Source organism: Dasypus novemcinctus, chromosome 7 (assembly GCF_030445035.2).
Source record: "Dasypus novemcinctus isolate mDasNov1 chromosome 7, mDasNov1.1.hap2, whole genome shotgun sequence".
In the NCBI taxonomy this organism is placed as follows: domain Eukaryota; kingdom Metazoa; phylum Chordata; class Mammalia; order Cingulata; family Dasypodidae; genus Dasypus; species Dasypus novemcinctus.
Window position 1 is genome coordinate 44,577,949 of NC_080679.1, and position 21,083 is coordinate 44,599,031.

At 41.3% G+C, this 21,083-nt stretch overlaps 1 protein-coding gene across 1 annotated transcript; it reads left to right on the forward strand.

Moving 5' to 3' along the window:
• Nucleotides 1-435: 435 nt before the first annotated feature.
• Nucleotides 436-8,128, forward strand: CLK1 (CDC like kinase 1). Its single transcript, XM_058300398.2, has 13 exons — nt 436-578; nt 1,976-2,136; nt 2,457-2,685; nt 3,711-3,801; nt 4,198-4,264; nt 4,883-4,999; nt 5,089-5,255; nt 5,698-5,792; nt 5,876-6,005; nt 6,471-6,553; nt 6,891-6,970; nt 7,568-7,658; nt 7,749-8,128. Exons 2-13 carry the CDS (start codon nt 1,976-1,978, stop codon nt 7,890-7,892), a joined length of 1,455 nt encoding a protein of 484 aa, XP_058156381.1. The 5' UTR covers nt 436-578; the 3' UTR covers nt 7,893-8,128.
• The last annotated feature ends 12,955 nt before the right edge of the window (nt 8,129-21,083 follow it).

Sequence of the window (21,083 nt, forward strand, 5' to 3'; positions counted from 1 at the left end):
GAAATCTTTCCAGTCCAATTTCAGGGCGTGTGGGCCCCAGTGTCTAAGACTTAAATTGCTTTAAAGAAGTCTCAGAACGTTAGCAAATCCAGCCAGTTGCTAATTTGGGGCTATTTAATACTAGCGGTGCAACTTTTTAAAAGTATGTTTTTAGTGGTTGCAACCAAGATACGTGTTATCTTGTATCCTGGCTTTCTCACGTTTCCTTGTTTCTTGCGTTCATAACTGCAACTCTTAATGAGCGTGGGACGAGCGTTTCAATCCCAACACTCCAGTGCTTTTAAGACCAGAACAGCATACTAGGCCAACACGGCAGCTGCCAGCTGCAACCTCCTCAACTTCCGCAGCTCAGGTTCCCGACCCGGCGCCTGCGCACGGGCGGCTCTGAGCGCGCCCTCTCCGCCCCACCCCCCGCGGCTGTGACGTGCGCACAGCGTCACGGTTGTTTTCGAGGAGACTCTGGACGTCGCGGCTGTCAGCTCCATTTTGTGGACCGAGCCCGTCGCAGTCAGCTGGCTACTTTTCGTGGTCGCGTAGCAAGCTTTGTCTCCGCTGGCTTGAATCCTCTGGCCAGGACGGTAAGTTGCAGGAAGAAGCAGATTAGGTGTCAGGGTCCTTTTTCTGCCTCAGAAGCCCTTGGCAGCCCCCCCACTTCCTCTCTTAGTTGCCCTCCGCAGTCTGCGACACGACGACTCTCCCGTCTCCGTTCATCCCAGGCCCCCTCCCGAGGCTGCACAAAGGAGGCGCGCTTGCTTTCCGTCCGATGCCGGACCTGTCACCGCGAGTTTCTGGTTGAACCGCGGCGCCCGCCACGCCGGCAAGGGTTAATAACAGCGTTTGCTGGCCGGGAAACTCTCCCGAGTTATTTGTCTTCCTCAGGGGTAACGGGGTGAGCTGAGCAGGCAGGCGGGCCGAGCCCGGGGTCTCGCGCTAGCTGGCCCCGAGGCACCTTCGAGCGCCATGTTGTCTGCAGCAGGGGCGGCCGCCGCAGTCGGCAGGGCTCTAAGATGGCGGCGGGGCGGAGGCAGGCGCTCGCCGCCCCCGCGGGCAGTGCGTAGCTGCCTGTGTGGGCATTTATGGGTTCTGGAATGTGCGTAAGTCGCGCTCCTGTGGAGAAATGTGTTGTGAAACAAGGGAAACGGAGGAATATGTCGTTGTAAATCATGTAAGATATTCCATTTGCCGTCTGGTTGAATCTTAAAGGGTTGGCGTGAAAAACCGCAAGTATCTTGGTCCTCGTTGACAAAATCCAGATTGAAGAAATTTTAGAAAAAAAATATGATATATTTGAAGGAACGTTGTGGGGAAATCAAGCGATCACACATTATGCGTTGGACTTTGTCCCCCCATTTCCTCCCCCTGGGATGACAGTTGGGAAGCCTTTTGTCTGAGTTGTAGTAGAGACGTGATGGGGTCCGAGCGATTAGTAATGAGCAATAGTTGTTGAAAAACTGTAATTAAAATACTATTTTTCAAAATTGAGTTTTTTCACATTTTATTTAAGCTAGGTTTGATCTTTTATAAAGTTCAATAATGATTTTGCGTGTACTGTAAATATAATCTAGTCAGTGGCGAAAATCATTTATGATTAGGTTTGAGTTGGAGGTTAGTTTCTGTTAACATATTTAAATGAAAAGAATTCGATACTATCGTTCTATAGTTCATTTGTGCTACTGGCAGGGCATGGGTAAGCTTTTACCAAAGTTAATAAATACATTGGGATCCTCGATCCTCTCCTTCCCCAGCTCTCCTCTTTTCTTTTCACTCTTCCTATAAATAGGTATGAATAAAGTTCGGATACTAGTATGTGGGGTAATATGATTTTATTTCAGATTGGGTTAAGATGACTTTTGAACTTGGGTTTAAAAGAACAATTTAAAAGGTCACAACTAGGGTGAATGCAAGTTCATTGACAAATTCCGTGTTTGCGAGTGGGGTGGATACAGTTTAAGGAGGAAAATCTTTTTGTATGCAGATGAGACACTCAAAGAGAATTTACTGTCCTGATTGGGATGAAAAGGATTGGGATTGTGGAAAATGGAGGAGCAGCAGCAGTCATAAAAGAAAGAAGAGTTCACCTAGCAGTGCTCGGGAGAACAAGCGCTGCAAATATAATCACTCTAAAACATCTGAGAGGTAAGGAAGGTCGTTGGTGTGTTTTTATTTTTATTTTGAAATAATTTGAATGTCTGCCTACCCAGATTTACCTACTTTTAGCATTTTGCTCATTTGTTGTGTCATTCTATTTATCTAAACATTTGTGTGTAGGTTGATATAACATGATTACCACTGCCTGTTGGCCATGAAAGATTTTAATGCCTTGTAAAGAGGTGCTCACTTTGTGTGTTGGCAAAACATAAAATCTTATTCAAAATACTGTTTTAAGAAATTTTTTGAGGCTTATTTGAGATATTAGGTATTAGCATAAAGCATTGAATTTTTTTAAATTTCTCTAGCCATTATATGGAAAGCAGATCTATCAATGAGAAAGATTATCATAGTCGACGCTACATTGATGAATACAGAAATGACTACAATCAAGGATGTGAACCTGGACATCGCAATAGAGACCATGAAAGCAGATATCAGAACCATAGTAGCAAGTCCTCTGGTAGAAGTGGAAGAAGTAGTTATAAAAGCAAACACAGAATTCACCACAGTACTTCACATCATCGTTCACATGGGGTATGAGCTCTTTTAAAACACTTCTGGAAATTTGATTTCCCGTGTGAAACAAGAACACTTGAATTTGTGTTTGAGTATTTGAGAAAGTTGTGTTTAAAGTGAAGTCATCTCGATTTTAACTTGCAGGATTCTTTCTGTGCATTGGATAGGAAATTCTTGAAATACAGTACATATTAACATTTTACTACTGATTGGATACTAGTTGTCATTTAAGTGAAATAGTGAAAATGATTAAATTAGGTTAATTTACAAAGAAATTATTTCAGGATATTCCAAAGGGCTTTTTATGATGATACTTCAAGAAATCTGATTTATTTTGATAGGTTGAAGCCTTAGAACAAAAATAAGAAAAAGCATTTTCTCTTTGTATGATTGAGGCTTAGTGTAGGTGTGCCTCTTTGTTCTAGGAAAGCATGCTTTCTGATCGTTTTTTCGTTAAGCAAAACACTTAACAGATTTGAACTTTATGGGTTATGTGTTAATTTGGAGATCAGCTCAGATGACATTTAAAATGCCATAATGTTATTCTTGTATGCCAAATCTTTTTCCCTCCCCCAAAATTAGGACTTTAATTTTATTGTTTCAATATTTATTTTCTTAGATTAGCTAGGAAATCTTAGTTTGGCCACAGTTTACTTTGAAAAGTAAATGTTACATCCTACAGTTTTGCAACATTAAGTTAGGACATTAGAAACTTAAAATTATGTTTCAGTGAATGCTACAACTAAGCATTTTTTTTTTTTTTTAAGAAAAACAATTGTATTATGTTTTGTTGCCTTACCACTTTGAGTATCTTATCTGAAAATCTGTTCCTTGCCATGTTTTTCTCCTGTTAACATAAACTATGTGCCCTGTGAATTTCTGGGGACTGAATTTGAAATTGCTCCTGCCAACCGTTTGTGGCCTGGCGTGTATCTGAATGCCTGAATATCTCCCCGCTGAATGAATTTCGTATTCTGCCCTGAATTCACTCGGGTATATTGATTGGCTGGATGATCTTGGTGCCGCCCACTTGACGTTTCCAGAAGAGTCACCGAAGGAAAAGAACCAGGAGTGTAGAGGATGATGAGGAGGGTCACCTGATCTGTCAGAGTGGAGACGTACTAAGTGCAAGATGTATAGAATATTTTTCAACACTTATTAACTTTTCAGATAACATAATCTATATATAGATTAAGATTTCAGGGATTTGGAAATCTTTTTTTCTTTCTCTGTTGTTTTTTTGTTTTGTTTTGTTTTGTTTCCCATTTCTTTTGGTGGGAGGGGATTGTGTTTTTGCTTTCTTTAGAAATGTAATGTTATACAGAACTTCCAGAACAGTAAATCAAGTTAATGAAAGTAGACCTAAAAATATTTATATATGCTTTTTGATGGTGTTAACCAATAAAATAAATATCTAGTGATAAGGAAATTTGTAGCACCAACTAGAGTAATCTGCATTGATAGTATATATTATGATAAGTAAAAGGTTTCCATTTCTTGGTATGACTGAGTTTTATTTCTCTCTTTTAGATGAAATTGTTGATACTTTAGGTGAAGGAGCTTTTGGAAAAGTAGTAGAATGCCTCGATCATAAAGCGTAAGTTTCCTGTCCTGGGTTTACACTTGGGGAGGTTGGCAATATAGAAAATTTACTTAGCTATAGAATGTGGTCCAACCCTGAGTTAGATATATATCTTCTTATCCTCTTGCATAGGTCTTTGGCTTCAGTGTAGAAAGCTTCCAATTAAATATTAATGACACTTTGTATATCTAAAATACTATCAATAATAATTTATTTTTCGGAAAGTATTGTTGTCCCACTGAGCATAGTTGTATGCCCCCCACCCTTTTTTTTTTTTTTTTTTTTAAAAAGAAAGTGCCGTAATTCATCCTGAATCACAGCCAAGGGTAGGAAAGAATTCTTCTTCTGTATTGGTATCACAAGATTAGTTAATATTCATGTGAGTGATAGTCTCATGAAAGAAATTTGTGCGTTGAATATGTTTTTTGCCTTACCAACTCCACTATATGCCAAAATGTAGGATATTACTTACATAATTGGAGAAAACTAAATTTTAGGGCATAAATTCAAGGAAACGAACTACAGGATCGATTAGAAGTAGTAGCATATAAAAAGTGTGATGGAAAAAAGTTGAATTTGAGATCATTTTTGTCATATATATTTTTTTAAGCTTTGACTTGTTCTTTCTAACAGGGGAGGTAGACGTGTAGCAGTAAAAATAGTAAAAAATGTGGATAGGTACTGTGAAGCTGCTCGCTCAGAAATACAAGTTCTGGAACACTTAAACACAACAGACCCCAGTAGCACATTGTAAGTATTAAATTAGAACTTGGAAGACAACCTCAGGTAGGTTTTAATTGTGAGAAGCTGTGCTTAGTTTATTCTTCATGTGTTGATAGCCGCTGTGTCCAGATGTTGGAGTGGTTTGAGCACCACGGTCACATTTGCATTGTGTTTGAACTGCTGGGACTTAGTACTTATGACTTCATTAAGGAAAATGGCTTTCTACCATTTCGTCTGGATCATATCAGGAAGATGGCTTATCAGATCTGCAAGTCTGTGAATTGTAAGTGCTTGGTATAGTTTATGGGAGATATAGAGCTTACTGAGCTTAGTTTAATGGCAGACTGATCTGAATCTTTAAGAAAATAATACCTAGTATACAGGGCTGGGACAGCTGATTTTAAAGTAAGTATGAAAAAGATTAAGGTGATTGCACCTGGTCGGATAATAGCATGTATGTTTCATTCAGAAACTAGTATACTATCCAGATAACAGTTGTGTTGAAGGCTGTGATTTGGGCTTTGATTCTTTAAAATATGAACCTAGAACCACTGGGTTTAAAATGAAGGAATGGCAGGTCTCAGCTTCATAAGAAGAAGGTAGCAGGTTTTAGATCTGGTTTTCTAGCAGGCTGAAATAGAGCTCTTCTTTTGTTCTGGGGTTTTGTGTGTGGTTTTTGTTCTGATTTCCAGATTCTAGCAACTTTTTATTTCTTTCATTCTCAGTTTTGCACAGTAATAAGTTGACACACACAGATTTAAAGCCTGAAAACATCTTATTTGTGCAGTCTGACTACATAGAAGCATATAATCCCAAAATGGTAAATCTTTATTATCTTCATAGTTTCAAATGAATATTTTTCCTCTCTTATGCCTTGTTAACCCATCATCTGTGTTTTTTTAGAAACGAGATGAACGTACCTTAATAAATCCAGATATTAAAGTTGTAGACTTTGGAAGTGCAACATATGATGACGAACATCACAGTACATTGGTATCTACAAGACATTACAGAGCACCTGAAGTTATTTTAGGTTAGTATTTATTATGCTTTGCTTGGTTATGATATGTAAAGTTGACAGTGCAAAACATTTATTTTAATTTTAACTGGAAGACAATATATTTGTCTTACTGGCACTAGAATTTATAGTTCTAGGTTTTAACACTTGGTGGAGGGAGCGGATGTAGCTCAAATAGTTGAGCGCCTGCTTCCCATGTACCTGATACCTCAAAAAAAAAAAAAAAAACTAACTTTGTGGGGTTTTATTTTATTTTTTCCCCTAAGGAGTCAGTGTCTTAAAACACACTATAGGATTTTAGGGCTTTAATTGTCCCAGCTCATCAGCCCTGGAACTTTGAGCAACTGGTTTAACTTTTCTGGGTAATATGTGCCAGGATTTAAATATGTGATCAGTTAATAATACCCTTAAAAAAATGCTTTTCTTGTCACCTGATATGTTGAGCATGTTTTTCCTCTAACCAGATATTTTGCTTTGCAGCCCTAGGATGGTCCCAACCGTGTGATGTCTGGAGTATAGGATGTATTCTTATTGAATACTACCTTGGGTTTACAGTGTTTCCAGTAAGTGAGTTTATCACTTTACCTACTGTTACTTGAACTTTTTTTTTTTTTAACTTTTAAATAAAAAGTGATTGTTCCTGTCAATTTAGGGAAATAAGCAGATAGTTTTAACAGGCCTTAATGTTTTGTGTGTCTGTCTGGATTTTTAAAATTTTAAGTGCTTAATAGGCCTTACCAGTGTTCTGTCAGGTGTAACTTGCTAAAAGCACGCCTTTTTTAGTAATGACCTTCTTTTTGACTTACCGTCTGTGGACTAGGAAATTAGCATTTGTGTTAAAGAATAAAGCACAATATGTAAGTAGAGGTAGTTGATTAAAATTTTTCTTTATTGTTTTAGACACATGACAGTAAGGAGCATTTAGCAATGATGGAAAGGATTCTTGGACCTCTACCAAAACATATGATACAAAAAACCAGGTATGTTTTAAGAGTTGGTGCCACTTAGACATAAGTTCTGATTAGAACTTTGTAAAACAGTGAAGTCAAACTAAATGCTTTTTTCACTCAACTTTCAGCTTTCCTTGGTGGAGATAACAAATTACTTCAGTTATACTATCTAATGATCTCTAGGCTATTTTCTAACCTTTTAAATCTTTACAAAAGTTTTAATCTTCGATCTATAGAAGTATTTGAAGAAGTGAGCGTAATTTTTTTTGAGCCTTGATGTGTTTGTTTTTACTGTATCTGAAGTCATTTTTGTCCTTATAAAGATTTTCTGTCCTTGTGAAAAAAGTACAGGTGCATAGGAGTGAAAATTCCATCACAAGACATTTACCTTTACCACGGCTTTAACATTTTAGTGTGGTACCTTCTGAGCTTTTTTTTTCTTTCTTATGGATAGCCATAATTGTGTGGGAATTTATGATTTATTCATATTACAAATACTTGAAAGTTGCATCATGGTGCTTTTAAGAAAATGTAAATAATACGTAGGTGCTTCTTTCACCTTTGTTAGATGTTTGACATTTTCAATGTCAAAATTATAAATGTGAATGAATATTGACTTATTTTTAGAAAACGTAAATATTTCCATCACGATCGGTTAGACTGGGATGAACACAGCTCTGCTGGCAGATATGTTTCAAGGCGCTGTAAACCTCTGAAGGTATGCTTGGGTTATATTTAAGTGGTTTCCCCTCTGCTTTTATTTTAGAGAAATAAAATTAAAGTTTGTTGAATATGTTTCTCCTTTTAGGAATTTATGCTTTCTCAGGATGCCGAACATGAACTTCTCTTTGACCTCATTCAGAAAATGTTGGAGTATGATCCAGCCAAAAGAATTACTCTCAAAGAAGCCTTAAAGCATCCTTTCTTTTCTCCCTTAAAAAAAGCTGTCTAGATCTATAATTATATATAGCTCTTTTGAAGAGATTAATAGACTGTATCAGTCTAAATTTTAAATATTAAGTTATTTTGTACAGCTTTGTAAATTTCTTAACATTTCTATTGCTACCATGTTTATTTTGTTTGAATTATTTGATTTGTTATATAGCCCAGTAAACTAATGAACATCTTTTTCAGTAATTACTGTATAAAATGACTTATTTGGAATAAATTTTGTTTTTATGAAATTTATATCTGCAATTTGTTTTTAGCACCATTTTTCTTCCTACCTCTGTCACTTTAAAGAATGGATATAATGTTTCTCCCGTAGGTTCCATCAGTCTTAATGAGAGGAAACCAGCATTGTTGGACCCACTCGTAGTCTCCCTCCCTGTAATCATAGTTTAATGGGTCTGTTGTGCAAGCAGTGGGATGGCTGACCTTCAAGGGATGATTAATCATAATCACCTGGTTATTCAATGCCTTCTCTGCAGTGGGCATTCTGTTTAGCCATTGATGTGACGTAGAGTTCACCTGATGTCTCATGATCAGACACTCTTCTCATAGGGCCCAGTAGCATGCCATAAGCTACTTTGCAATTAGTGGGTTGTTCTCTGCTGCAGATAGCATATCCTTGCTTCAGAATGTGAGGGATCTGTTTTGCCTCTCATGTAGAGGCTTTCATCAAATGTCCTCTTCTACATGGATACTTCCAGTGTCATGGCATATGACCTGGCCCAAGACTCAGGACTGTTTATACCACAGCCTGACCTGATGTAAAGCCCTGTCTTGCTGTTGGTCCCACTCAAAACCGACAGCTTCCTGAGTACCCAAAAAATGAGTGAAAACAAACTTCCTAAATTAATATGTGCTCTCCAAAAATGTGAAGAGGCCTACTAACCAATGACCTTTGTTTTCAGTGGTAGAGGAGCAAATTTGGAGGGAATATACTGGCATACCCCAGACCACTGTATCACTAAAAATTTTGCTAATGTGGCAGACTTCAGTGTTTGCTTACTATCTTCTGATGTGTGCATGTCTTTATAAGTTGTCCGGACAGCTCAGATTTGATAAAATGTCATTGATACAGAAGCAGACTTGGCCCAATGGATAGGGCTTCTGCCTACCACATAGGAGGTCCGCGGTTCAAACCCCAGGCCTCCTTGACCCGTGTGGAGCTGGCCCATGCGCAGTGCTGATGCGCGCAAGGAGTGCCCTGCCATGCAGGAGTGTCCCCCCGCATAAGGGAGCCCCACGCACAAGGAGTGCGCCCCATAAGGAGAGCCGCCCAGCGAGAAAGAGTGCAACCTGCCCAAGAATGGTGCCACCCACACGGAGAGCTGACACAACAAGATGATGCAACAAAAAGAAACATTCCCAGTGCTGCTGATAAGGATAGAAGCAGTCACAGAACAACACACAGCAAATGGACACAGCTGACAACCAGGGGGGGCGGGGGTGGGGAGAGAAAACGTCATTGGTTGTGTTCTGTGGAATGTACAGATACTGCAGCAGACAACAGGAGAATTTATAGTTCTGGGTCAACACCATGCACAGGTATTGTTGGCTCTTAAAAGTGAATGTGACTGGCTATAAAGAGCTGTGCAACATCATAGAGAATTGAATTAAGATATTGAGATAACTGCACATATGTTAGAATGTTAGAATGGCTTAAAATTCAGAACACTGACAATACCAAATGCTTGTGAGGATGTGAAGCAACAGGAACTCTCATTGCTGGTAGGAATGCAAAATGGCACAGCCACTTTGGAAGATGGTTTGGCAGTTACCATGTAATCCAGTAATTGCCAGGTATTTACCCAAATGAGTTGAAAACATGTAGAAGATTGATAACTGTTTATGAGTTTGCTATTGTTTATGAATTCCAAAAAGACTTAGATTATGTTTGCAAACTGTTCTCTGGGCATGATACCCTTTGATTGTGTTAAATTCAAAGGCTTTACATTTAATTGATTAAATCAAGATAAGGGCTTTGATTTGACCATGTCATTAGGGGCATACAGGGTTGAGTCCCCATCCCCTTGGTGGGCTATATAAATGGATGCTCAATAAAGAACACAGAAGGATACACAGGAGGATGAGATAACAGGAAGCTCTATAGACATGGAAGAAAATTTTGTGGCCCCTAGAAGAGAGATAAGCAAGTTGCCTGATAGTTTACAGCTGGCCTTGTGAAGAGACCAGAGCAGCTGAACCTGGAAAGAAATGAGCACTGGGAAGAGAGACCAGCCCTATGCCAGCCTACAGCTGAGATCAGAAGTTGGACCCTCATAGCTGCCACCCACCACCTTGCTTCACAAGTGGCATCAGTTTGGTAATTTAATAACCTTGAACTCTAGGGCCTTGTAACTAAGCTACCCCAAATAAATACCCTTTATAAAACCAACAGATTGGAAGCAGCTGTGGCTTAATCAAATGAGCCCCCTTCTACCATATGGGAGGCCCTTGGTTCACATCCCGGGGTCTCCTTGTGAAGGCAGACTTGCCTGCATGCCAATTAGCACCACCTGGCCCGCAGATGCCATGAAGAGCGACTCAGCAAGGTGATGCAGCAAAAAAAGAAGGGAGACAAACGAGAACACAGAAGAGCCTTCAGCAAATGGACACAGCAGACGGCAAGCAAGCTGCGAGGTGGGAGGGAAAATTTTTAAGAATAAATACAGAAGAATGTACAGCAAATGAACACTGCAGACAGCATGCAAAAAGCCAGAAGGTGGGGATTAAAAAAATTTCTGGTGCTTTGCATCAGTACCCCTTTGGCTGACTAAAACACATGTCCACACAAAAACCTGCACATGGATATTTATAACCACTTAATTCACAATCGGAAGCAACCAAGAAGTCCTTTGGTAGGGAAATAAACTGGTACAATGGAATACTATTCCATGAAAAAAAGAACTATCAAGCCATGAAAATAACATGGAGGAACCTTAAATTCATATTGCTAAGAGTCTGAAAAGCCTGTCAATTCATCTTTCAACTAATACGTTGTGGGAAGGGCACAGTAAAAAAGTGATTACCATGGATTCAGAGGGTGGGGGAAAGATGAAAGGTGGGTGGAGCACATAACATTTTACAACAGTGAAACTATTCTGTATGATACTCCTAATGGCTGATGCATGACATTATGCACGTGTCAAAACCCATGAAGCTATTCACACAGTGAACCTTAATGTAAATAATGGAGTTTAGTTACTAATGTATCAGTATTGATTCATCCACTGAAACAAATGTACCACCCTAGTGCAAGATGTTAATATAGGAAACTGGAAAGTATATGGGAACTCTACTGGGCAGCTTTTCTGTGAAACTGCTCCAAAAATTGTTGATAATTTTTAAAAAAAGACTGCACCTGACAGATCCATAGCTGCATGCCAAGTGCTGGAAGTGAGGTTGATCTAACAGATAATAAACAGCTAAAATTGGGGTTACCACTTGCTTAATTTAGGTTAATCTACTGTTAACACCTTGCTTTTGCAGAGGCCAGATTAGTAATAAAATGGAGAAAACCATCCACTCTTTAGGCTTTGAGGGTGGCAATGATTTTTGATAATCCACAAGTTTGCAACATTACTTCTGATTTACTATCTTACCTGGGATAGGAAAACAGTTCCAGAGGCTTCCACCTGGCCTTTCCTACTTCAATATTCTTATACTACAGGTCAGAGAATTGATGTGAAGGTGCTTCCCCTATATGTCATCCTGTTTATTTACTCAGAGAATAGGGTAAGGACTGCAAAGGAGAAACGGATGCATTGGACCACCCACTATAAAACAGACTTGGGCCATGACCTGTTTATCACTGGGAAGTCCATTTGCCCTCACTTTTACTGAAGGGTCATGATGGCATTTTGGTTTCCCTAAGATAAGTATCAGCTCAGACACTGATATGTTTCAACTTGGCTAGGTTATGGTCAAGCAAGCACTATCCTGATTTATTACTGTTAGGATATTTCATGAATTTAAATCACTGATTTAAACTGATTGCATTTATGACTGATCACATCTACAGTCAACATAAGAGATTACCTTCAGCTAAGAGGGAAATCATCCAATCAGTTGAAGGTCTTAAAGGGAGAAATGATTATTTTCAGTAGTCAGAAGAATTTCTATCTATTTCAGCCTGCCCGGCTTCTGGGAAATTCATTGAAATAATCTTTGGAGTTCCCAACTTGCAGCCTGCCCAAAGGAAATCAGACTTGCCAGTCCCTATAGTTGAATGAGCCAATTCCTATTTTAAAAACCATATATTTACATACAAAGCATATCTCCTGTCAGTTCTGTTTCCTTGGAGAACCTTGACTTACACACACTGACTCAAAAGCCCTCAGAGTTTATTCTAGATGTTCCAATTTCCTGTGCATTAGTCTGCCAAAGGGGTGCCAAACAAAGTACTGGAAATTGGTTGACTTTTATAAAGGGGGATTTATTTGGAGTAGAAGCTTACAGTTACAAGGCCTAAAGAATCCAACTCAATGGGAAGTGGATGTGGCTCAACTGATAGTGTCTGTCTGCCATATGGGAGGTCCAGGGTTCGAACCCAGGGCCTCCTGGCCTGTGTGGTGAGCTGGCCCATGTGCAGCACTAGGGGTGTCCCCCACGTAGGGGAGCCCCACGCACAAGGAGTGTGCCCTCCACTGAGCTGCCCTGTGCTAAAAAAGCACAGCCCACCCAGGAGTGGCACCACACACATGGAGAGCTGACGCAGCAAGATGACACAACAAAAAAGAGACATTCCTGGTGCCACCGAGAATGCGAGAGGACACAGAAGAACACAGAGGAAATGGACACAGAAAACAGACAATTGGGGGGGGGGGGGAAGGGGAGAGAAATAAAATAAATCTTTAAAAAAAAAGAATCCAGCTCAAGGTAGCTTTCTCACCAAAGTCAGTTGCCACTTGTTGAAGCAAGAAAACCACTTATCTCTGCTGGGTCTCCTTTCCCTCCAGGCTTCCAGTCTTCTCTCTCTTGGTTAGTGCTCGTCTCAGGGCTCCTATATCACTCTTGGCTGTCTTTCCAAGGTCAGCTGTAGGCTGTGAGGCAAATGGCCCATCTCTCCCCAGGGCCCCAGGATCAAACATGATGGAGCTCGTTCTATCAGTGTGCCTTCTTGAGTGAGTGTCAACTTATTTATATCAGCGCACCAAGGAGTTGGGGATTCAGCCTGAGTCACACCCTAGTGTCCTCATTTTCACAGGTAATTTAATCAAGACATCTCAGCTGGATCCAATACAATCAAAGGGTATCCCAGAGGAATAGAATAGTTTACAATCTTTCTCTTTTGGGGATTCATAAAAAATCTCAAGTTGTCACACCCAGTACACATTTACTTTGTTAATGATCTTTGGGGAATGAATAGGAAAATTGGCATTGTATACACTTGGTGACGTGTTACAGTGTTCTCCCTCAAGTGAACCCATCCTTCCCTTCAGTTTTTATGGGCAGAATTGCTCTATTCGTTTAAGAACCAGCTTAAATCTGGCAACTGGGGAGGGATTATGATATCCCAAAATGGTAGCTAATATTAGCCACCTAATTATTTGCTCTGAAATTTTTTTTGTTACAGACATCAAGTAGCACCCTCATTGGCTATCTATCCCACCTCAAAGAGAGATGAGAAGCCATTGTCACAGATCCCTGCAGGTCAAGGCTCCCCTAGTTGCCAACTTGGCTTTGCTGCCTCTTTCAGTAATTACATCTACCTTGTCTCTGATATTGATGTATTGCAATCTGGCCTCAGGTATTCTGGAATCCATTAATCTCAGTTGGTGCTGAAGAAGAATCCAGTTCCACAGTAGCATCCCCAAATAACAATTCTGGCTGCTATGACAAGTATTATGACAAGTACTATGGGTTGACTGAAACCAACATTTATTGATTCACGGTTTTGAGGCTAGAAGTCCAAAATCAAGAATTTGACAGGAAGTCCAAAATCAAGATTATGAGCAAGGCTTGCTTTCTCCAGAATCTGTAGCTTTCTGATGCTAGCTTGCTGCAATTCTTGGGGCTCCTTAGCTTGCATCTCTACCTTCTGTCATATGGCAGTGTCCTCTCTTTTCTCTGCTTTCCCATTTTCTGCTTTCTGTTTTTGGCTCCTCTCTCTGTGGGATTCTCTCTTTAAGATCTCCAGTAGAAAAACAAAACAAAACTCCAGTAGCAGGAAAGGGATGTGGTTCAAGTGATTGGGCTCCCATCTACCAAATGGAAGGTCCAGGATTCAATTTCGGGGGCCTCCTGCTGAAGGCAAGCTGGCCCGAGTGGCAAACTGGCCTGAGCGGAGAGCTGGCTCATGGAGAGTGCTGCCCCACACAGCAAACTGGCTCAAGGCAAGTGCTAGCCCACGCAGGAGAGCTGGCCTGCATGGCAAGCTGGCCTGGGTAGAGAGCTGGTACAGAAAGATGATGCAACAAAAAGAGACACAGAGGAGAGACAACAACAGATGCAGCAGGGAAGCGGATTTGGATCAACTGATAGAGCATCTGCCTACCACATGGGAAGTGCAGGATTCAAACCCAGGGCCTCCTGACTCGTGTGGTGAGCTGGCCCACGTGCAGTGAAGATGCGTACAAGGAGTGCCATACCATGCAGTGGTGTCCCCCACCCAGGGGAACCCCACATACAAGGAGTGCGCCCTGTAAGGAGAGCCGCCCAGTGCAAAAAAAAAAAGTGCAGCCTGCCCAGGAGTGGAGCTGCACATATGGAGAGCTGACACAAAAAGATGAAGTAACCAAAAGAGACACATTCCCAGTGCTGTTGACAAGAATACAAGCAAGCACAGAAAAACAAACAGCAAATGGACACACAGAGCAGACACCGGGAGGGGAAGGGGAGAGAAATAAATAAAAAATAAATCTTAAAAAAAAAAAATGCAGCAGACCAGTTAGCTGAGGTGGCACAAGAGATTGAGCACTTCTCTCCCACTCTGGAAGGTCCCAGAATCAGTTCCTGGTGCCGCCTAAAGAGAAGATAAGCAACACAGAAGAATGCACAGGGAACAGACACAGAGAAGCAGACAACAAGGGGTGTATTTTTTAAGGTAATAAATAAACCTTAAAAAAAAAAAAAAGGAAGCAGACTTGGCCCAATGGACATTGCATCCGTCTACCATGTGGGAGGTCCCCAGTTCAAACCCCGGGCCTCCTTGACCGGTGTGGAGCTGGCCCACGCGCAGTGCTGATGCGTGCAAGGAGTGCCCTGCCATGCAGGGGTGTCCCCGCGTAGGGGAGCCCCATGCGCAAGGAGTGCACCCCGTAAGGAGAGCCGCCCAGCATGAAAGAAAGTTCAGCCTGCCCAGAAATGGCGCCGTACACACAGAGAGCTGACACAACAAGATGACTCAACAAAAAGAAACACAGATTCCCAGTGCCGCTGATAAGGATAGAAGCGGTCACAGAAGAACACACAGCCAATGGACACAGAGAGCAGACAACTGGGTGGGGGGGGGGGCGGGAAGAGAAATAAAAAAATAAAAAAAAGATCTCCAGTAGTATATTTATTTTATTTCTCTCCCCTTCCCCGCCACCCCCCACCCGGGTTGTCGGCTCTCTGTGTCCATTTGCTGTGTGTTCTTCTGTTTCCGCTTGCATTCTTGTCAGCAGAATTGGGAATGTGTCTCTCTTTGTTGTGTCATCTTGCTGCACCAGCTCTCTGTCTGTGTGGTGCCATTCCTGGGCAGGCTGTGCTTTTTTCGCATGGGGCGGGTCTCCCTGAGAGGGTGCACTCCTTGCATGTGGGGCTCCCCTGAGTGGCATAGCACTCCTTGTGCACATCAGCACTGCATGTGGGAGGCCCTGGGTTTGAACCCTGGACCTCCCATATGGTAGGCGGACGCTCTACCAGTTGAGCCAAACACGCTTCCCATCTAGTGGTATATATAAAGGCCTGGCTCTGATTCATTTGGGCTATAGTTAACTAAATAGGATCTTAGAAGATCCTATTCACAAATGAGTCTATTTTAAATGGTTTCACACCAATAGGTTTGGGGATTAAAATTAAAAGCATGTCCCTTCTTAGTGTACAGAATTCAATCTACCACACTGGCCTATGCTTCTCAGTAATGCTGGTTCCCTTGGTTCTGTTGTTTTAGTGAAGGCAGTGTCCCTTTGGCCCTCCTGGAGAACATGGCCAGCTGATGGTTCTCTGGTCTAACACAATAAATTCATTTAGTATGTCTATCATCACTCTGAGACTTTTAATCCTCTCCTCAGTATTCCAGCATCTCCACTTTATTTTACCATACACAGGCCATTTTTTCCAAACTTCAAGGAGTCATTACAGCAGCTTATTGGAACAAGCTCCAGGCACCCTTGGTGGAGTTGAATCTTGAGTCAAGAAGAAATACTCCATATCATCAACCTCTTCCTTATCCAGTCTTGCACTTTGCCCCTTCCCTCATACTTGGTCCAATGCTTCAAATTCTATTCTAGTCATGTTCTGCTGGTTCCTGTTGGTATGAATTAGCCAGGTCCTGCAGCTCTTTTGGTGCATACCTTTCTTCCCAAAGCAAAGAACAGTTCTCCATTTTAGACCATGCAAAAAATTGTAGTTTTTAATCTAAAAGCAATAAAGAAAGGCAAGAATAGATCTTAAGGAGGATATGTATCATTTTATGAGGCATCTGCTTTAAATGACACATTTTCATGGTCTCCAGGTAAAGGGAAAACACTCTTCTCTAGATGTGTCTATAATTACAGAGGGTTCTAGGAATCTAGGGCTTCAAAGTTCCAAAGCACATTCACCCAGCTGTTTCTATCCTAGGTCACGGAGCCCCACACCTTCCCTGTCACAGTCCAAATTTTACCATTGAAGCACTACTGAGCCCTCTTTATAACTCTGTTACTCTCACAATCAGGTCCTAGACCTGAATTTCTGCGCAGTCCCCGGATGTAGTAGATGAAGCTCTTTCTAAATGCTGCCTTGGAGGCCTTTCTGGTTTTTACACCTTCTGAACCTGAGGTAATAGATGCAATTTTCCTTCTTCATTTCATCTAGGACACTTAACCACAACAAAACAAACCATGGTCCTTATAATTACCATTGCTGTATAGTAAAGAATTTAGCTTTGCTCAAAAGGATGTCTGGCCTTTGCCCTCAGCTTCTAGGAGGGAATCTAGAAGGCCTTAGAATGCCATGCCTGATAGGAGTGTCTTTGTTTACCTGGGGGCCAAGAAGTAATAATGTGATTTAGAGTGGAGAATTTGAGCCATACCAACAAGATGCTGTAGAGTGGGGGCTTTTGGGTCATGAGGTTTAGTCAACCTTCAGAGGGGCTGGAGACTGAGGTCAGAGGCACGGCTTTCCTGACTCCATGGGAGAGGACAACCATAAGTTCTGCATTTAGTAACCTCCTGGACTCAGCCCTATGCATCTCTTCCCTTACCTGATTTTAATTAGTATCCTTTTCTTATAATAAATGATAATTGTCAGTAAAACAGCTTTCATGGATTCCATCTTGAGGATCGGCTTTGTAGGACCAATTTTTGGTCCTACTAACTGCTTTAGTTTGCAGTTTTTCCAGAAGCTGAAATTCTGAAGCATGAATTCAAATAAATGTAAATAGTTTAATTAGGAGGTGATCCCAGACAACACCAGTAAGAGAGGGAAAAGTGAGACAGGGAAGGAAGATGCCTTATCAAGTAAATTACTCTTGCGGATATCTGGAGCTTAATACCTCTGTGGAATTCTAGGAGCCATTGTGTAAAATAAGCCTCAGGATATTCCACACATGGGCCAAGGTTAAGGACTCTAGGGTAGAGAGAATAAGTTCATGGCACTTCAGTTGCCAAGCAAAGGCAGAGTGGAGTCTGGCAGCCAAAAGAAACCCTCAGACAAAGAAATGCAGATGGGAGTAGAACTGCTGAATCAAAGGGTATATTCATATTAAATTCTGACTCATTGCCCAATTACCTAGGCCATTAATGGGGAAAGAAAAGTTTTCTCAACAAACGTTGCTAGAACAACTGGATATTCATATGCAAAAGAATGAAACTGGTTGTCAACCTCACACCATTTATGAAAATTAACTCAAGTGGATCATAGACGTATAAGAGCTAGAACTATAAAACTTTTGGAAGAAAACTAAACGCTCACACTTGGTCAGTAATGCCTCATCATCCTGGGTCCTTTTTGCATACACCAATAGACTACTAATATCTTTTCCTGGTAGTGAATCCCCAAGCTGTCTCTGTCAGATATCACACTCCAGGACTCCCTCCCCCCTAGCCCAGAGCCCTCACCAAATGTTTTGGGGTACCAAGTTCAAATAATAGTCCCCAACCATATAAAGCCCCACTCCTATAATGCTGCAAAAAGTAGAGTGCCCAGGTCTACGTGCTCTTCTTTGACTCCGTACCTGGTTGTTGAGCTTCACTCTCCTAATGTGTTCTCCAAGCAGCCCTGTGAGGAGGGCTACAGTTCTACCTCTAGGACCTGTGAGTGTAACAAGATTTCTTTCAAGTATCTCCTGTATCTCTCCTCCTTGCCTCACCTGACCATAATAAGTTCCTCACAAAACAAATGCAAATAAAAACCAAAGTGAAATACTGCTTCACACCCACTAGAATGGCTACAATAAAAATAGACTGACAGGGAAGTGGATGTGGCTCAACTGATAGAGCATCCGCCTACCATATGGGAGGTCCAGGGTTCAAACCCACGGCCTCCTGACCCATGTGGTGAGCTGGCCCATGTGCAGTGCTGACATGTGCAAGGAGTGCCATGCCACGCAGGGGTGTCCCCTGCGTAGGGGAGCCCCACACGCAAGGAATGCCCCCCACAAGGATAGCCGCCCTGCGTGAAAAAAGCACAGCCTGCCCAGGAGTGGTGCCGCACACATGGAGAGCTGACGCAGCAAGATGACACAACAAAAAGAGACACAGTTTCCCAGTGCCGCTGACAACAATGCAAGTGGACAAAGAAGAACACACAGCAAATGGATACAGAGAGCAGACGATGGGGGAGGAGGGGAAGGAGAGAAATAGATAAAAATTAATTTTAAAAAATAGACAATAATAAGTGTTGCAAACATGTGGAGAAATTGAAATCCTCATAATTTGCTGGTGGGAAAGTAAAAGTATCACCCTGGAAAGAGTTTTCCCTCAAATTAAACAAGGAATTACCATATGACCCAACAATCTATTCTAGGTATATACCCAAGAGAAATGAAAACATACATCCACACAAAACCTTGTACATGATTATTCATAGCAGTCTTATTCATTATAGCCAAAAAGTGGAAACAACTCAAATATCCATCAACTGAAGAATGGATAAGCAAAATGTGGTATATTCACAAGTGGAATATTTTGTCATAAAAAGGAATGATATACTGATATGCTACAACATGAATGAACCCTGAAAACACACTAAGTGAAAGAAACCAGACACAAAAGAACAACGATTGAATGATTCCATTTCTGTTAAAAGTCCAAACTAGGTAAATCCATAGAGAGAGAAAGTAGGTTGCTAGAGGCTGGGGGAGAGAATAATATGGAGTGATTACTAATGGATATGGTTTGTTTGTTTTTGGAAGATAGTGAAAATGTTCTGGTATTAGATAGTGGTGATTGTGGCAGTTTGAGATTATTTTATGAATCCCAAGAAAGAAAGATTATGTTTATAAACTAATATATTCCTCTGTGTGTGATACCTTTTGATTGTATTAAATTCAGTGGAGTGGTATTTGATTAGAGTATCTGTTAAGATTGCTCTAGGGCATTTTATTGGAGCATGTCAGTGAGGCAGGACTCAAGTTGTGTCCCACCCCCTTGCTGGACCTGATATAAATGGACAATCACTCGGACAGACCCAGGAAGAGAGAGCTCTGCCACTTTTTGATCTGCCATGTGACAGAAAGGCTCAAACAGCGGAGGCTCCGGGGAGAGAGAAACCATTTGCCTGAGAACTTACAGCTGAAATCAGGGAGAGCAGAACAGCCAAGACTGATATAGAAGGCCTGGAAAGAGACAGCCCCATGCCAGTTAACAACTGAAATCAGGAAAAAAGCCGAGAAGCTGAGACCAAGGGAGGAAGCCCGGGGGGAGGGCCGATGGCCATCTTGCTCAACACGTGGCAGCTGGCTTTGGTATGAAAGCACCTCTTTCAGTGCCTAGTGTTGGACTTTTCACTGCCTTGGAACTGTAAACTTTTACCACAAATAAATCTTCTTTATAAAAGCCAAACATTTCTGGTACCTTGCATCAGCAGACTGTTTGGCAAACTAAGACAGTTACACTTGCACAACTTTGTGAATACACCAAAAATGAATAAACCGTACACATTAAAAAACAAACTTTAAATAAACAATTCCCTGAATAAACCAAGTTTCTCTTTTTTTCCAAATCTTTGCACATGCTGTTCTCTCTTCCAAGAACTTTCTATTCCATACCTTTCCCTGTCTTCAACCCCTCTGTTATATAGTTTTTTTTTCTCTGTCTCTAGAAATAATTTTTATCTTAAAGTCTACTCCATCTTTATTTGGTTACCATTTGTATGGTTTGTCATTTCCCATCCATTTACTTTCCTTATACTTTCAAACTGTCTGTGTCTTTGAATCTGAAGTGTGTCTCTTTAAACAGCATATAGTTAGATCATTTTAAAAATCTACCCCACCAATCTCTGCCTTTTGACTGGAGTGTGTTTTAGTTTGCTTAAAGACTGCCAATGCAAAATTCCAGAAATGGGTTGGCTTTTATATTTGGAGTTTATTAGGTAAAATTTTACAGTTCTGAGACTGTGAAATGTCCAGATTAAGGCATCATCATTGATGCCGTCTCACCAAAGGTCAGCTGCTGACAAACCTGGAGTCCTGCCATGGGGCAAAGCAAAATGGCAGCTGGTCTCTGCCTTCCGCTCCAGGCTCACTTTCTCCCCAACCTCAGCTGTGGGTGATCAGACATATGGCTCATCTTTTCCCTCTGGGCTGCTCCTCTGATTCCAGCCTCCAGCCCCTCACTCAGCCTCTCAGGGTTTCTCCGTCTTTTTGTATCTGCAGATGATCCTGGAGTCCTCTCTCACACACAGGTTAAACAGAGGCTCTCTTTCTCTGTGTGTCTCTGCATGTTCCTCCCATTTATATAGGAATCCAGCAAGAGGGCCAAGACCCACCCTGGGTCATAACTCACTGAAGTACAATCAAATGCTCCCAACTGAATTACATCCAATCAAAGGGTCTCACACCCACAGGAAT